Below are 14257 nucleotides of genomic sequence, written 5' to 3' on the forward strand. Positions count from 1 at the left end.
CAAATATATACAACATTGATGAGCTTTGAAAACATGCCCAGTGAGAGAAGCCAGATATAAAAAGCCACATATTGTATGGTTCCATTTATATGAAATTTCCAGAATAAATTCGTAGAGACAGAAAATAGATAATGGTTGCATAGAACTAGAGATTTGGGGGAATGTGGAGTAACTGCATACAGATATGGGGTTTCCTTTGGGGGTGATGAAAATTTCTAAAATTTGGTGATGGTTTCCCAACTCTGTGAATGTACTGAACACCACTGAATTATGCACTTTCAGTGGGTGAATTATATGGTTTATGGATTATCTCTTTACAGCTGTTTAAAAAATAATAGTTCTCCTTTAACTCTTAGCCTTCCTATTCTGCTGTCTTAACTCACCTACTACTAAACTGTCAATAATACCTACCTTCTAAGAGAATAAGGAAAATCTCCTCCTTAGGGGCAGAATAACTTCCTTACAGTTGGTCATCTAGGAGTCTTTGCTGATACAATACTGAAAACTTTAGGGAGTATTTGAGAACAGTTGAGATAAATGACTGTCAAAAAGTCTTTATCAAGTCTTCCTGATAAATTATATAAGGATAAAGCAGAGTGTAATTGGGTAGCTAAATATTAATAAGGGCAGAATTTAATCTTCAGAAAAGAGAAACTGTTGGTCACAATGAAACTTTCTGAGCTCCTTTTGACCCTTCTAGCTCTCAAATCCTTCAGCACCACATTATTGATATTTAGTGTAAGAAGGTAGTCCTTATTTTATATATATATTTTTTAAAGATTTTATTTATTTACTTAAGAGAAAGAGAGCATAAGAGGGGAGAGGGTCAGAGGGAGAAGCAGACTCCCTGCTGAGCGGGGAGCCTGGTATGGGACTCAATCCCAGGACACCAGGATCATGACCTGAACTGAAGGTAGTGGTTTAACTAACTGAGTCACCCCAGTACCCCTTATATTTAAAATAATATAGGGGCACCTGGCTGGCTTACATGGAAAAGTATGCAACTGTTGATCCTTAGGATTGTGAGTTTGAGCCCCATGTTGGACATAGAGATTACTTTAAAAATAAATAAAGAAGATAATATATATTTAATAATGAACTTATTAATAATACAATGCTTTATTTTTAAATATCCAGATTTTAATGTACCATTACATTTTTTCCCATTTTTCTTTGAAGATCTGGTAAGCAGGGGGATGTATAGGAGGGAATAGTAAGCCAAAGATTTATTGGTCATACAATCTGTTTCGTTTTCTTTTGTTTTGAAATCTTGGTGAATCTGACTCTCTGGAGATCTGTACTGAATTCAGATGTAGTTCTCTTGAGATTATGTCTCAAACTATGACAGATATTCTTGTTCTCTTTTAGCCTTAAAGTTTCATCTTTGAGTATCCTAAAGAGTAATTATTGAGCTGTGAGGTTCACATTTAAACTCTCATAAAATAAATTGTAGCTTTTAGTTCCTGTAATTCAGTTTTCATTGTCAAACCAGGGTGGTAGTGGGAGTTTTTGTTTGTTTTTGCTGGTTTGGGAACTATCAAAATTTTGTAATTCAAGATTGATCTTTAAATGAAAGGTGTTTGAAATATAGATGTTCATATAAAATAAAACAATATTTTATGCTTATGGCCACATATTTTGCCCAGTTAACTATTTCTGGAGAGTTCTTTCTACTTGGAACCTGAAGTGATTTTTTTTTAATCTGTAGTAATTTTTTTTTAATTTAAAAGGTTGTATTTATTTGAGAGAGCACAAGCAAGAGAGCACAAGCAGGAAATCACGAACAGGGAGATTGTGAGCAGGGAGAGCAGCGGAGGGAGAGGGAGAAGCAGACTTCCCACTGAGCAGAGAGCACAGCTGGGGCTTGATCCCAGGACCCTGAGATCATGACCTGAACTGAAGGCAGACGCTTAACCAACTGAGCTACTCAGGCACCCCATAATCTGTAGTGATTCTTTTTCTTTTCTTTCTTTTTTTTTTTTAAAGAGTTATTTCTTTGTCAGAGAGAGAGAGAGAGAGCACAAGCAGGGGAAACAGCAGGCAGGGGGAGAAGCAGACTCCATGCTGAGCAAGGAGCCAGATGTGGTACTCCATCCCAGGACCCTGGGATCATGACCCAGGCGGAAGGCAGACACTTAACTGACTGAACCACCCAGGTGTCCCTGTAGTGATTATTGAACTATTTACCAAACCATTAGAATTTGAGTCAGGATTAGATATTCTCCCACTACCTTCTTTCCTTTCTTATACTTCCACAAGGAGATCTAGGAGTGTAGGAGAGCTCCACAGGGAGACCTAAGTCAGTGATTCCAGTAGGTAATTCTTGTATTTGACCTGTGTAGCAGAATACTCAACTAAGATTTTAATGGTATGTCTTCAGATGCTTTTGTTAATTAAATTCCATCTTGATGTGTTTTTAATTTAGTTTGTCTTACTCTGCTTTGTTGGTGTAGATTCTAGATCATTTTAAAAAAGAGATATAGGGGCACCTGGGTGGCTTAGTGGGTTAAAGCCTCTGCCTTCGGGGCTCGGGTCATGGTCCCAGGACCCTGGGATTGAGCCCCGCATCCGGCTCTCTGCTCAGCGGGGAGCCTGCTTCCTCCTCTCACTCTGCCTGCCTCTCTGCCTACTTGCGATCTCTGTCTGTCAAATAAATAAATAAAAATAAATAAAAAGAGATATAATTGGGGCGCCTGGGTGGCTCAGTGGGTTAAAGCTCTGTCTTCAGCTCAGGTCATGATCTCAGGGTCCTGGGATCAAGCCCCACATCGGGCTCTCTGCTCAGCAGGGAACCTGCTTCCCCCTCTTTCTCTGCCTACTTGTGATCTCTCTCTGTGTCAAATAAATAAAACCTTTTTTAAAAAATAAAAAGATATAATTATTGATCTTTCATATGTTAGTAAGGGACTAGTAATTCTAGCCATGAATGCTCTCAGAGGTTTTTTCTTGCTATAAAAAAAAAATCTTTACTAATTTGAGTGTTACTTACTTTGGCTTTACAGTCCTGCGCCATACCAGTATTATAAAAGGAGTATATTATACGGGCGCGTCGGTGGCTCAGTGGGTTAAAGCCTCTGCCTTTGGCTCGGGTCATGATCCCAGGGTGCTGGGATTGAGCCCCGCATTGGGCTCTCTGCTCAGCAGGGAGCCTGCTTCCTCTTCTCCCTCTGCCTGCCTCTCTGCCTATTTGTGATCTCTCTCTGTCAAATAAATAAATCTTTAAAAAAAAAAAAGGAGTATATTATATATTAATGTGTTGGGGAAATGACATAACAAGTTAAAGAGTTAAATCTTTTGGTTCTTTTTTACCCTTGGAGGTAAGAAATGCCTGTTGAAAAGTGAAACCTTGGGCCTTGTCAAGAATTTTGTCTCCCTGATACGAATTTTCAAGATGTTTTAGCCCAACTGAGTACCTTATCAGTGTTCTAGACCATACTAGTCATTTTCTTTTCTCTCTTCAGACTCAGTCTTGACTTAGATTCCTCATCTTGCCCAGGACTTACCATATTGCTTATTAACGAAGTGGGGTTAGATAGGAAATGATAAGTCATTATGGTGTAGGTACATTGGAGATACTGCTTCATGGTGGTTTTTTGTTTTTTTTTTCAGTGTTCCATTGGCAAGCTACAATAATGGGGCCAGTAAGTATTCAGATTGATTTCAGAATAAATGTTTATATGATACACTCATTTTAATCCCACTTTTCTTGTTATCAACAGAATGACAGTCCCTATCAGGGTGGAGTATTTTTCTTGACAATTCATTTCCCAACAGATTACCCCTTCAAGCCACCTAAGGTAATTATGGTATGGCACTTGTTTTTTTATGTGCTTTCTGTGATATTATTAAACCAGTTTACAAAAAGTTTTCCTTTTTTCTGTAGGTTGCATTTACAACAAGAATTTATCATCCAAATATTAACAGTAATGGCAGCATTTGTCTGGATATTCTCCGGTCACAGTGGTCTCCAGCACTAACTATTTCAAAAGGTAATGGAATGGGTATCTGATATTAAGATAAAGCACAGTGTTTATGTCTTTTATTTTTTACTTACTTATTTTGAAAGATTTATTTATTAGAGTGTGCGCAATCAGGGGGAGGGGCAGAAGGAGAGAGGCAGAGAGAGGGAGAATCTCAACCAGATTCTGCGATGAGCATGGAGTCCGACACAGGGCTTGATCTTAAAACCCTGAGATCATGACCTAAGCCTAAATCAGCAGTTGGACGCTCAACCGACTGAGCCTCCGAGACGCCCCTGTTTTTTGTCTTTTAAAGATTACTTATTTTTTGAAATGATTATTCATGTTCCTTTTAAGAGGAGGTAGCGGCCCCTGTTATTTTTGATAGACCTTGAGACCACTGGAGGGAGTTGGATTTTCAGACATAGGTATTCTCTGGTGTCTTGACAGCTCTGTCCATTATGCCATTCGGGCATCGGTTGGAAAATGGCTACTTGGTATGAATTTCTTGTAGAGCAAAGTTAAAGTAGAAGATATTAAAGCCTCTTCCAACCTTGAGATCCGTAAATGGTAAGGGTAGATACTATTCCAGAAGAGGAAATAACAGACCTTACAGAGGAATGCTTGTGGTAAAGATACAGAAGGTTCTTGAAGGACAAGGTATAGGTAAATTCATATTCAGACTCTGTAAGAAACCTCTTGTCTTGAGGTTTCTATCATGGGGCGCCTCTGTGGCTCAGTGAATTGGGCTGCTGCCTTCGGCTCGGGTCATGATCTCAGTGTCCTGGAATCGAGCCCTACATCAGGCTCTCTGCTCATCAGGGAGTCTGCTTTTCCCTGTCACTCTCCCTCTGTTTTCTCCCTCCCTCTCTCGCTCTCTCTCAAATAAATAAATAAATTCTATATTTAAAGATTTTATTTATTTATTTATTTGTGAGAGAGTGAGAGAGCGAGCACAGGCAGGCAAAGGCAGAGGGAGGAGCAGGTTCCCTTGCTGAGCAAGGAGCCTGATGTGGGACTCGATCCCAGGACACTGGAATCATGACCTGAGCCGAAGGCAGCTGCTTAACCAACTGAGCCACCCAGGCGTCCCATAAATTCTATATTTAAAAAAAAAATTCTGTATCCAACTTCCTGTATTACATCTCATCTTTACCTCTTACTGGGTGAGACTTGAGACAAATTAGCTTCTCTATTCCTCATTTTGTTCATCTGTAAACTAGGGATGATGATTCTGACTAATTCATCATTATTTTAAAGTTCTAAAAAAACAAAATGCACAGTTGGTTTCTTGTAAGCACTGAAATAACTAGGTTAAGGCACTGTTGTAAAAAGTATTGGATATTTGTCATGTTAACTTTGATGTTATAAATGTGGTAAGACTTAAATACTCTGACAAATTTTTTAAAGGAAACAAAATGTCGGGGTGCTTGGGTGGCTCAGTTGGTTAAGTGGCTACCTTCAGGTCAGGTCATGATCCCAGGGTCCTGGGATCGAGCCCCATATAAGTCTCCCTGCTCAGCAGAGAGCCTACTTTTCCCTCTCCCTCTGCCTGCTGCTTCCCTACTTGTGCTCTCTCTGTCAAATAAATAAAATATTTAAAAAAGAAAAAAGGAAACAAAATATTCTAGAGGCATTAATAAATTAATGTTAATAAATTAAAATTTATGGCATCCTAGCCAAAAATGTAAAGAAAAAACTAGAGTAACACATTTTTAAAAGTAGTGGCTGAGGGGCCCCTGACTGTCTCAGCCAGTAGTGCATGCTACTCTTAATCTTGAGGTTGTGAGTTGGAATTCCACATTGGGTGTAGAGATTGTTCAAAAATAATATCTTTAGGGCACCCAGGTGGCCCAGCTGGTTAAGCAACTGCCTTCAACTCAGATCATGATCTTGGAGACCTGGGATCAAGTCCCCCACTGGGCTCCCTGCTCAGCAGGGAGTCTGCCTCTCCCTCTGATTCTTTTTTTTTTTTTTTTTAAGATTTTATTTATTTATTTTATAGACAGAGATCACAAGTAGGCAGAGGCAGGCAGAGAGAGAGAAGGAAGCAGGCTCCCTGCCGAGCAGAGAGCCCGATGCAGGGTTCGATCCCAGGACCCTGGGATCACAACCCGAGCGGAAGGCAGAGGCCCCAACCCACTGAGCCACCCAGGCGCCCCTCTCCCTCTGATTCTTACCTCTCTCTTGCTCTCTTTCTCTCATTCTCTCTCTCAAATAAAATCTTAGGGAAAAAAAACTTCAAAAAAAAATTGAGGCTGAAATAATTTTCCGGATAAGTGGGTCCTTTTCTTACGTAGTCCCCCTTATAATTCAAGGGCTAGTAGTGAAAGTGTTCTTATGATTTACTGGCCTGGTTGTTTTTCCTTCACCAAGTAGCGGTAAAGATAGAAATCTAGTAAGGGACCAAGAGAGGCGGAATATTGTGTGTGTGTGGTGAGATAGAAATCTAGTAAGGGACCAAGAGAGGCGGAATATTGTGTGTGTGTGTGTGTGTGTGTGTGTGTGTGTGTGTGTGTGTGTGTTGAGATAGAAATCTAGTAAGGGACCAAGAGAGGTGGAATATTGTGTGTGTGTATAGTAAGAGGGTCTAGTAGCTAAAATTGTTGCTGAACATTTTTTCCTTCCCCCTTGTGTGTCTAGTGTTGACTTTTCAGTTACTGAATCATAAGGGCTCTTAGTTTATTTGATGTATGTTCTATCTGGAAAGCTATCTTTAAAAATAATTGCAGTTCCATTTTGTTGAATTTGATTATATCAGTGTACCTAAGTTTAGTATTTTAATGGCTTCTCTTTGTAAATTGAATGTGCAGGCAAGCATTTCTGTGAAAGGCCTGAATCCTATATGTAATAATGATTATTCCTTTTTTGAGGGCAGTAGCTTTGACCTGAAATTCTTTCCACTTTGAGTGTATATGTTAGGGATCTAAATACACAGAAAACTTAAAGGAAGCCATTAAGTGTGCCATAAAGCCACTGGATTATATGTTTTTAGAATTGGAAGTTACAGTGGGTTATGACACTAGTAAAAATGATGAAAAATGTATATGTAGGTAAAAATCTAGCCACTTCAGTGAAGAGTCTGTGCAGGTTATAGAAATAGGAGTAATTCTCTTTATACGGAAAGAAGATATAGTACTTCATAAAACAAAATCATTTCTTTTTTAAAATGAATTAAAGGTTCCGAAGTGGTAGAGTAAGAATCCTTTTACAGATCAGATAACCACCACTCAACCTTTCATTCCTGGAAAGAAAGTTAGAAAAATTAGCTCTTTTAAACAGTTTTTTTAAGGTTGCCTTCTTGGAATAATTGGAATAGTAAATAAGGGAATTTATAACAAATACTAATTTAGTACCATGTCTAATTTTAGGTGAAGATTCAGTTGAAATCTTGCCAGTTTGATGGGCTGGATAATTTCTTCTTTCTGTAGTCAATAATTTCATGAACATTCAGAAATCTGTAACTTCCTGTTGTCATTTCCAGGAAATACATGAAATCTTTCCTTATTTGCTGTTAGAATGTTCTGTGCTTGAAGAGGGCATCAGGTGTTATACCTAACAATGGAAAGAGAAGATGTTTTGGGCATGCCATCTGCCAGAATTGTGGGCAGCAGGAATGTAGAGTCAGAAAACATCTTTCCTCATGTTTTTTTTATTTTCCATATACTCTTAAGGCAAGGAAATAGCTTTTTTGTTAAAAAATTGAATGATTAGGGGCATGTGAACTTTTTCTTCAACTCTCAGAAGCCTTTGATCTCTTATAGAGTATGTTTGATAGGAAAATGAAAAAGTTCTTTTCCTGGTACATTTGATGTTTTGGGGGTAAAGTGGTCTCAGAATCATTGCCTCCTGCTGCAGAATATTAGAGAGAAATAAGACAGCTGAGTTGTGTTGTATTAGGATAGAAGAATTAGGGGCGCCTCGGTGGCTCAGTGGGTTAAGCCTCTGCCTTCTGCTCAGGTCATGGTCTCAGGGTCCTGGGATCGAGCCGCACATCAGGCTGTCTGCTCAGTGGAGAGCCTGCTTCCTCCTCTCTCTCTCTGCCTGCCTCTCTGCCTACTTGTGACCTCTGTCTGTCAAATAAATAAATAAAATCTTTAAAAAAAAAAAAAGAATAGAAGAATTATAATTTATTTCAGTATGTCAGAGGCCCCTGAATTTAATGTAATTAGTGGCCTTGGCCGCCTCCTCTTTGCATTCAATAAGGAATACATAAGTTTATAACAACTTTGAACAGAGGCAATTGTACTGTTGAGATCCGTGTGCCGTGTTCGAGGTTGTCACTGAGGAAATGGCTTAATTGAGATTCTAAAGTGTAATTGAAAAGAATTTGAGAACTTGGTATGTTGTATCCTGCATAGTAAGTGTGGCCAGCCCCATCTGGGGGCAAATACTGATCTTTATGTTCTTTGACTAAATTGTTTTCAACTAAAAATGAAATAAATCTATTGCATCTGAATGTAGTACCTGTCATTGAGAAAACAGTGATTGTTGGATTTCATGGTTGTCGATTCCAAGAGTATTCAGTAGTGTGGTTGTCTTTGGAAATTTGAGAACCATTTATCTCTGAACATGGGTTTCTAAAAATTGAATTTTATGGCCTATGAAAAGTATTGTTGGTCTAGAATTTGAAAGACCTGAACTCTAATACCACTCTAATTACTCACTAACGAGGGACATTGTGCAAGTCACTTCATCAGCCTGGGCCATCATCCTTAGGGGTTCAAGAGAAATCTTCCATGAATTTTTCTTGATTATTTTAGCTACCAAGTTAGGTAGAGCTCACAAATCTACTAGGCACTGCAATATCAGTAGGTTCTTAGAATTTTCTCATGTGTTGGCATTTCATGTTTCTTTTCAGCCTTTTTATCCTCTACTAATTTATATCTTTTTTTTTTTTTCTCCCATTACAGTACTCTTGTCCATCTGTTCTCTGTTGTGTGATCCCAATCCAGATGACCCTTTAGTGCCTGAGATTGCTCGGATCTACAAAACAGATAGAGAAAAGTAAGTATGGCCAGAAAAGTACCTGTGGTAGGATGCACATGTTTGTCTCAGATCTTAACTCAGGGCTGAGTATGGGTCAGATATTTAAATGAAGTTCTGATACACTCACCTGGGGACAGAAAGAAGAGTGTTTGCATCAGATAGCATTGTAAGTTGAGGATGCCAATCTTATTTATACTTGTTTCAAATGACTCCCACTGTCAAGAAAGACTCTATAGTGTATTTTCTAAGAGCACTATTTCTTCTGCTTGGCTTTTGACATTAAAGCATTTTGTATCAAGAGCCCATCTGTCTTTGGTAGGTATTTGTAAATTAATGGGAATTGATTTTCTGCCATTTGGCATAATCTAAAAAGAAAGGGAGTGAATGCAACAAGACATGAAAGCCCCAGATTTCCTTTAAGAACAATGTAGATGGGGTGCCTGGGTGGCTCAGTCATTAAGCATCTGCCTTTGGCTCAGGTCATGATCCCAGTCCTGGGATCGAGCCCCGCGTCAGGCTCCCTGCTCAGCGGGAAGCCTTCTTCTCCCTCTCCCACTCCCCCTGCTTGTGTTCCCTCTCTTACTATGTCTCTGTCAAATAAATTAAAATCTTAAAAAATAAAAATAAAAAACAATGTAGAATTTACATATTTTAGCATTGTGCTATGAATTATTGAGGGAGTGATCAGGATATTGAAAAAGATAGTAACTGAAAGTGTTCTAATTTTTCAGTTTTGTGTATCATTCTTTAAGACTGTAGGAGGAGGGTGCCTGGGTGGCTCAGTGGGTTAAATAAGCCTCTGCCTTCAGCTCAGGCCATGATCTTGGGGTCCTGGGATCAAGCCCCCACATCAGGCTCTGCTCAGCAGGGAGCCTGTTTCTCCCTCTCTCTCTGCTTGCCTTTCTTATCTACTTGTGATCTCTCTCTAAAAATCTTAAAAAAAAAAAAAAAAGAAAAGAAAAAAAACTATCGAAGGAAATAGGTGGGAGAGAGTGGATAATTTTCTAAAGCTAAAATAAAAAAGGATTAAAGGGGTGCCTGGGTGGCTTAGTCATTTAGCGTCTGCCTTCAGTTCAGGTCATGATCCCAGGGTCCTGGGATCAAGCCCCACATCGGGCTCCCTGCTCAGAGGAAGGCCGTTTTCCCTCTCCCACTCCCCCTGCTTGTGTTCCTACTCTCAGTGTCTCTCTCTCTCTCTTAAATAAATAAATACAATCTTTAAAAAAAAAAAAAAGTGTGTGTGTGTGTGTGTGTGTGTGTGTGTGTATATGTATGTGTGTGTGTGTGTGTGTATATATATATATATATATGGGATTAAGAATTCATTGAATTCTCTTGGATTAGAGAGGTTTATAGATAGTATATTTTTATTTTTTTAATTATTTTTACTTTTTTAAAGTTTTTATTTAAGTAATTGCTATACCCAACATAGGGCTTGAATTCACAACCTCGAGATCAAGAGCCACATGCTCTTCTGACTGAGCCAACCAGGCACCCCTAGATAGTTTTTTTTTGTTTTTTTTTTTTAATTTTATTTATTTATTTGACAGAGCAACAGTAGGCAGAGAGACAGGCAGAGAGTGAAGAGGAAGCAGGTTCCCGGCTGAGCAGAGAGGGAGCTGAAGGTAGAGGCTTTAACCCACTAGGCGCCCCCCCTAGATAGTATATTTCAATTTTAAATGGAGCTACACCAAGAATGGGGGATTGTAACAGCAATTGGTTCTTAGTTTAGTTTTGTATGTGTTTAGCTCTGAATAGTATCTATAGTTATGTATTTCTGGCTGCATTCAGAATAAAATTAGATCATGCTTTTTCCTATTTGTGTATACATTCACAAATTTTAAGTGTTTTTTTTTTAAAGATTTTATTTATTTATTTGACAGAGACAGCAAGAGAGGGAATACAAGCAGGGGGGTAGTGGGAGAGGGTGAAGCAGACTTCCCACCAAGCAGGGAGCCTGCTGCAGGACTCGATCCCAGGACCCTGGGATCATGACCTGAGCTGAAGGCAGACGCTTAATGACTGAGCCACCCAGGTTCCCCTTTTTTTAAAATTTAAAAAAAAATTTTTTAATTGTTTTTTAAGATTTTATTTATTAGGGAAAGAGAGAGAGTGCGCAGGAGTGGGATGAGAGGCAGGGGGAGAAGCAGACTCCCCACTGAGCAGAAAGCATGATGTAGGGCTCAATCCTGGGACTCTGGGATCATGACCTGAGTTGAAGGCAGACACTTAACCAACTGACCCACCCAGACACCCCTTAAGAAAATTTTAAAGTAATCTCTACACCAAGTGTGGGGCTTGAACTCATAACCCTGAGTTTAAGAGTCACATGCTCTGCCAACTGAGCTGGCCAGATGCCCCCCACACAAATTTTTTTGATTAGAGAACCATTTTGTCCAGTATCTGGGTGGGCATGAATGCCTTCCAAAAGGGATTTCCCACGTCATTATAGTGGTAATATTCATTGAACTTTCTTGAATCCCTTTTTAAAGAACTATAGAATGTTTTGTCCTTCTTATTTTACTACTAGAATATTCTTCTGTAGTAATAGACCCATTCATTTAGCAACAAAATTGTTAAGTTCTGCCAGAACTGGTTTTATTGATACAGAGGAAAGTATTATGTCAATTTAGTCAAGAACCATATAATGTAGAATTATGTAGTTTTAAGAACTCAAAATAAATGAATCAGTGACTGAAGATCTTTCTTAGAAATAGGTCATTCGAATATAGAATAAAGATATACCAGCAAATGCTAAGATTTAATCAGAATCTTCTATTAGTAGCATTTATGGGACATGGTTTAAAGTTTTAAAGCCTTTTCCCTCCATCACTGAACAAATGCTTATTCGAAATTTAGAAAGAGGGGCACCTGGGTGGCTTAATCAGTTAAGCATCCCACTCTAGATTTCAGCTCAGGTCATGATCTCAGGGTCATGGGATCAAGTCCCGCATCAGACTCTGCCCTCAGCATGGAGTTTACTTGTCCCTTTCCCTATGCTTCCTCCACCCACCAACACACACACACGCTCACACTCTCTTTCTCTCACTCAAATATATAAATAAGGCTTTGCTTGATAGTACTGGTTATTCCCCTCAAGTTTCATATAGGATAATGAATGAAATCTGTTGCTTTTTGACTGACTCCTCACCTGTGTTAAGCCAAGCTTCTTTTTGTGTGTACAGGTACAACAGAATAGCTCGGGAATGGACTCAGAAGTATGCGATGTAATTAAAGAAATTATTGGATAACCTCTACAAATAAAGATAGGGGAACTCTGAAAGAGAAAGTCCTTTTGATTTCCATTTGACTGCTTTCTATGAGCCCACGCCTCATCTTCCCCTGTGCACATGTTTACCTGATACAGCAGTGCTGCGTGTTGTACATACTTGGAACAACAAACTAGAAATACTGTACTTCTGTACCAACATTGCCTCCTAGCAGAGAAGTGTGTGTGTGACAAGCCAGTTCTCCAGGCGTAACCTAGGTGTGAGACTAAAAGTTTTCCTTACTGACTTAAATTTGGATAACGGCAAGGTGAGGGGTGGTGGGTATGGTGTGTGCTTGGATGGGGAAGAAAAGCTCCACTGACCTGTAGGAGATTGTTTTTAAATGGAACAGTTATGAAAACTCAGAACAGTTATGAAAAGCAAGGCGAAGAACACGAAGCTGTTTCTGTATTCATGTTTTTCGGAAGGACCTACGTCTTAGGTGAAAGTTATGACCAACCAGATTAATCTCTACCCACATCCTGTACTTTAAGGTCTAAGTTTAACTGGTCAACATTTAAATGGATTGGAGCTATTAGTACATAAAGTGTGATGGGCTTTGGTCCCACATCTTTTGCATCTCCCCACCCTTCAACCTTTGTCCTTTCAGCCCCTTTCTCTCTTCCACATTCTTTGGTTTGTATGTGGTTTCTCAGTTAATACATAGCTAATAGCTCTTATTTTTCTTATGTTTTTAACTGCTTAGGTCTATCTGGATGTAAGGGTGAAAATTCATTTGATGGAAATACTTGTGTATATTTAAAGACCCAATTGCTCCTCTGGAGCTTGTACGTTCAAGAATGATTAATCTGTGTAATAAACTGATTACTACAGTCATTACATATAATTTTGTGTGAATAGGCTTTTTGATTTTAAGAACTTTGTCTAGCAGAGATTAGTGGTGGGTTCCCCCCCACACACACCCCTAAAATGTTTTCATTTATACTGGTTACATTTCAAAATCATGAAACAATTCCAGTTTACATAGTCAAAAGGATATCTTGAAAGTAATTTTACTGAACAAGATAAGGGCATAAGCTTAAAAGCATTTCCATGAAACTTACATGTGCAGTATTCCAGGAACATGACTGTTAAACTAATAAATCTGCTTTATTAATGAAACTAAGCTGCATTTCACAAAAACCTTGTAACATTCCCTTGGTACATAGGACATAAAACAAAGGCATTGCTGTTTGGTAAGTTAAGCTTCTGTGATTGTGATTGTTAAAAGAGCAACACTGACCAAACCTGGGAAACATGAGCACAATCTTGTATTGGAGAGTCTACATAATTACTTTGCACTGACATTGCAGGATGTTCATCCAATTATAAATTGTACTGTATGTGGCTTTTTGAAGTCTTCCCTTGACTCTAGTAAACTGTAGTTTGAAACTTGTAAACAACTGTGTTTGCCAGAAACATCGTTCATGTGAACTAGGCAAGTTACCTTTTTTTCCCTCCTTCTCCTAATCTAATTGTGTAAACCAGGCCAGCCTGAAGGCCGTGGCTGATGCTCTCTAGCCATCAGGTTCTTTCAAATGCATCTTTACACTTCTGCACAAAAATTGAGGAATAAATGTCCACTGCTTTTGGTTTTAAACTTGTTTAACTTGTCTGATCTCTCAGTGTAACTATCCCTCCATCTCGGAATTAAGGTGTGCTATAACCTGAAACCTCTTAAACTGCTGCTTTGCTGTTGGCTGTGTCCTAGCATTTCTACCATTCTTAACCTTGCAAAAAAGGTTTGACTATTCACATGTGTGGGGAAAGGAGTTAGAATTGAGCTCTAACCTAAAATTACCCTGTAGTCTCAGTATCATGGGCAGGTGGGAATTCATCAGTTTTGGACTTGCGAGTAACTAGACTGGTGACCGTAGGTCAGTTGCACAGATCCTGAAAGCCCACTCTTTGTCATCTTAGAGAGCAGCTAGCATGTTAGCATTGATTAGGTCATAATGTAGATACTTACACAGGAGTGCTCCCGAGTATTTTTAAATGCTAAATAAAAGCCATCATAGTAGTGTATAGGTGCCAAATGAA

At 39.0% G+C, this 14257-nt stretch overlaps 1 protein-coding gene across 1 annotated transcript in view; it reads left to right on the forward strand.

Moving 5' to 3' along the window:
* UBE2D2 (ubiquitin conjugating enzyme E2 D2) overlaps positions 1-13817 on the forward strand; it is a 61086-nt gene extending 47269 nt beyond the window's left edge. Inside the window, exons 3-7 of the mRNA XM_032847461.1 lie at positions 3610-3641; positions 3720-3797; positions 3884-3989; positions 8873-8966; positions 12134-13817. Coding sequence (XP_032703352.1) covers positions 3610-3641; positions 3720-3797; positions 3884-3989; positions 8873-8966; positions 12134-12179 — 356 coding nt within the window. The 3' untranslated portion in view covers positions 12180-13817. The remainder of the gene's footprint in view (positions 1-3609; positions 3642-3719; positions 3798-3883; positions 3990-8872; positions 8967-12133) is intronic.
* The last annotated feature ends 440 nt before the right edge of the window (positions 13818-14257 follow it).

This window comes from Lontra canadensis, unplaced genomic scaffold (assembly GCF_010015895.1).
Source record: "Lontra canadensis isolate GAN:19392208 unplaced genomic scaffold, GSC_riverotter_1.0 scaffold189, whole genome shotgun sequence".
NCBI classification, from domain to species: Eukaryota; Metazoa; Chordata; class Mammalia; order Carnivora; family Mustelidae; genus Lontra; species Lontra canadensis.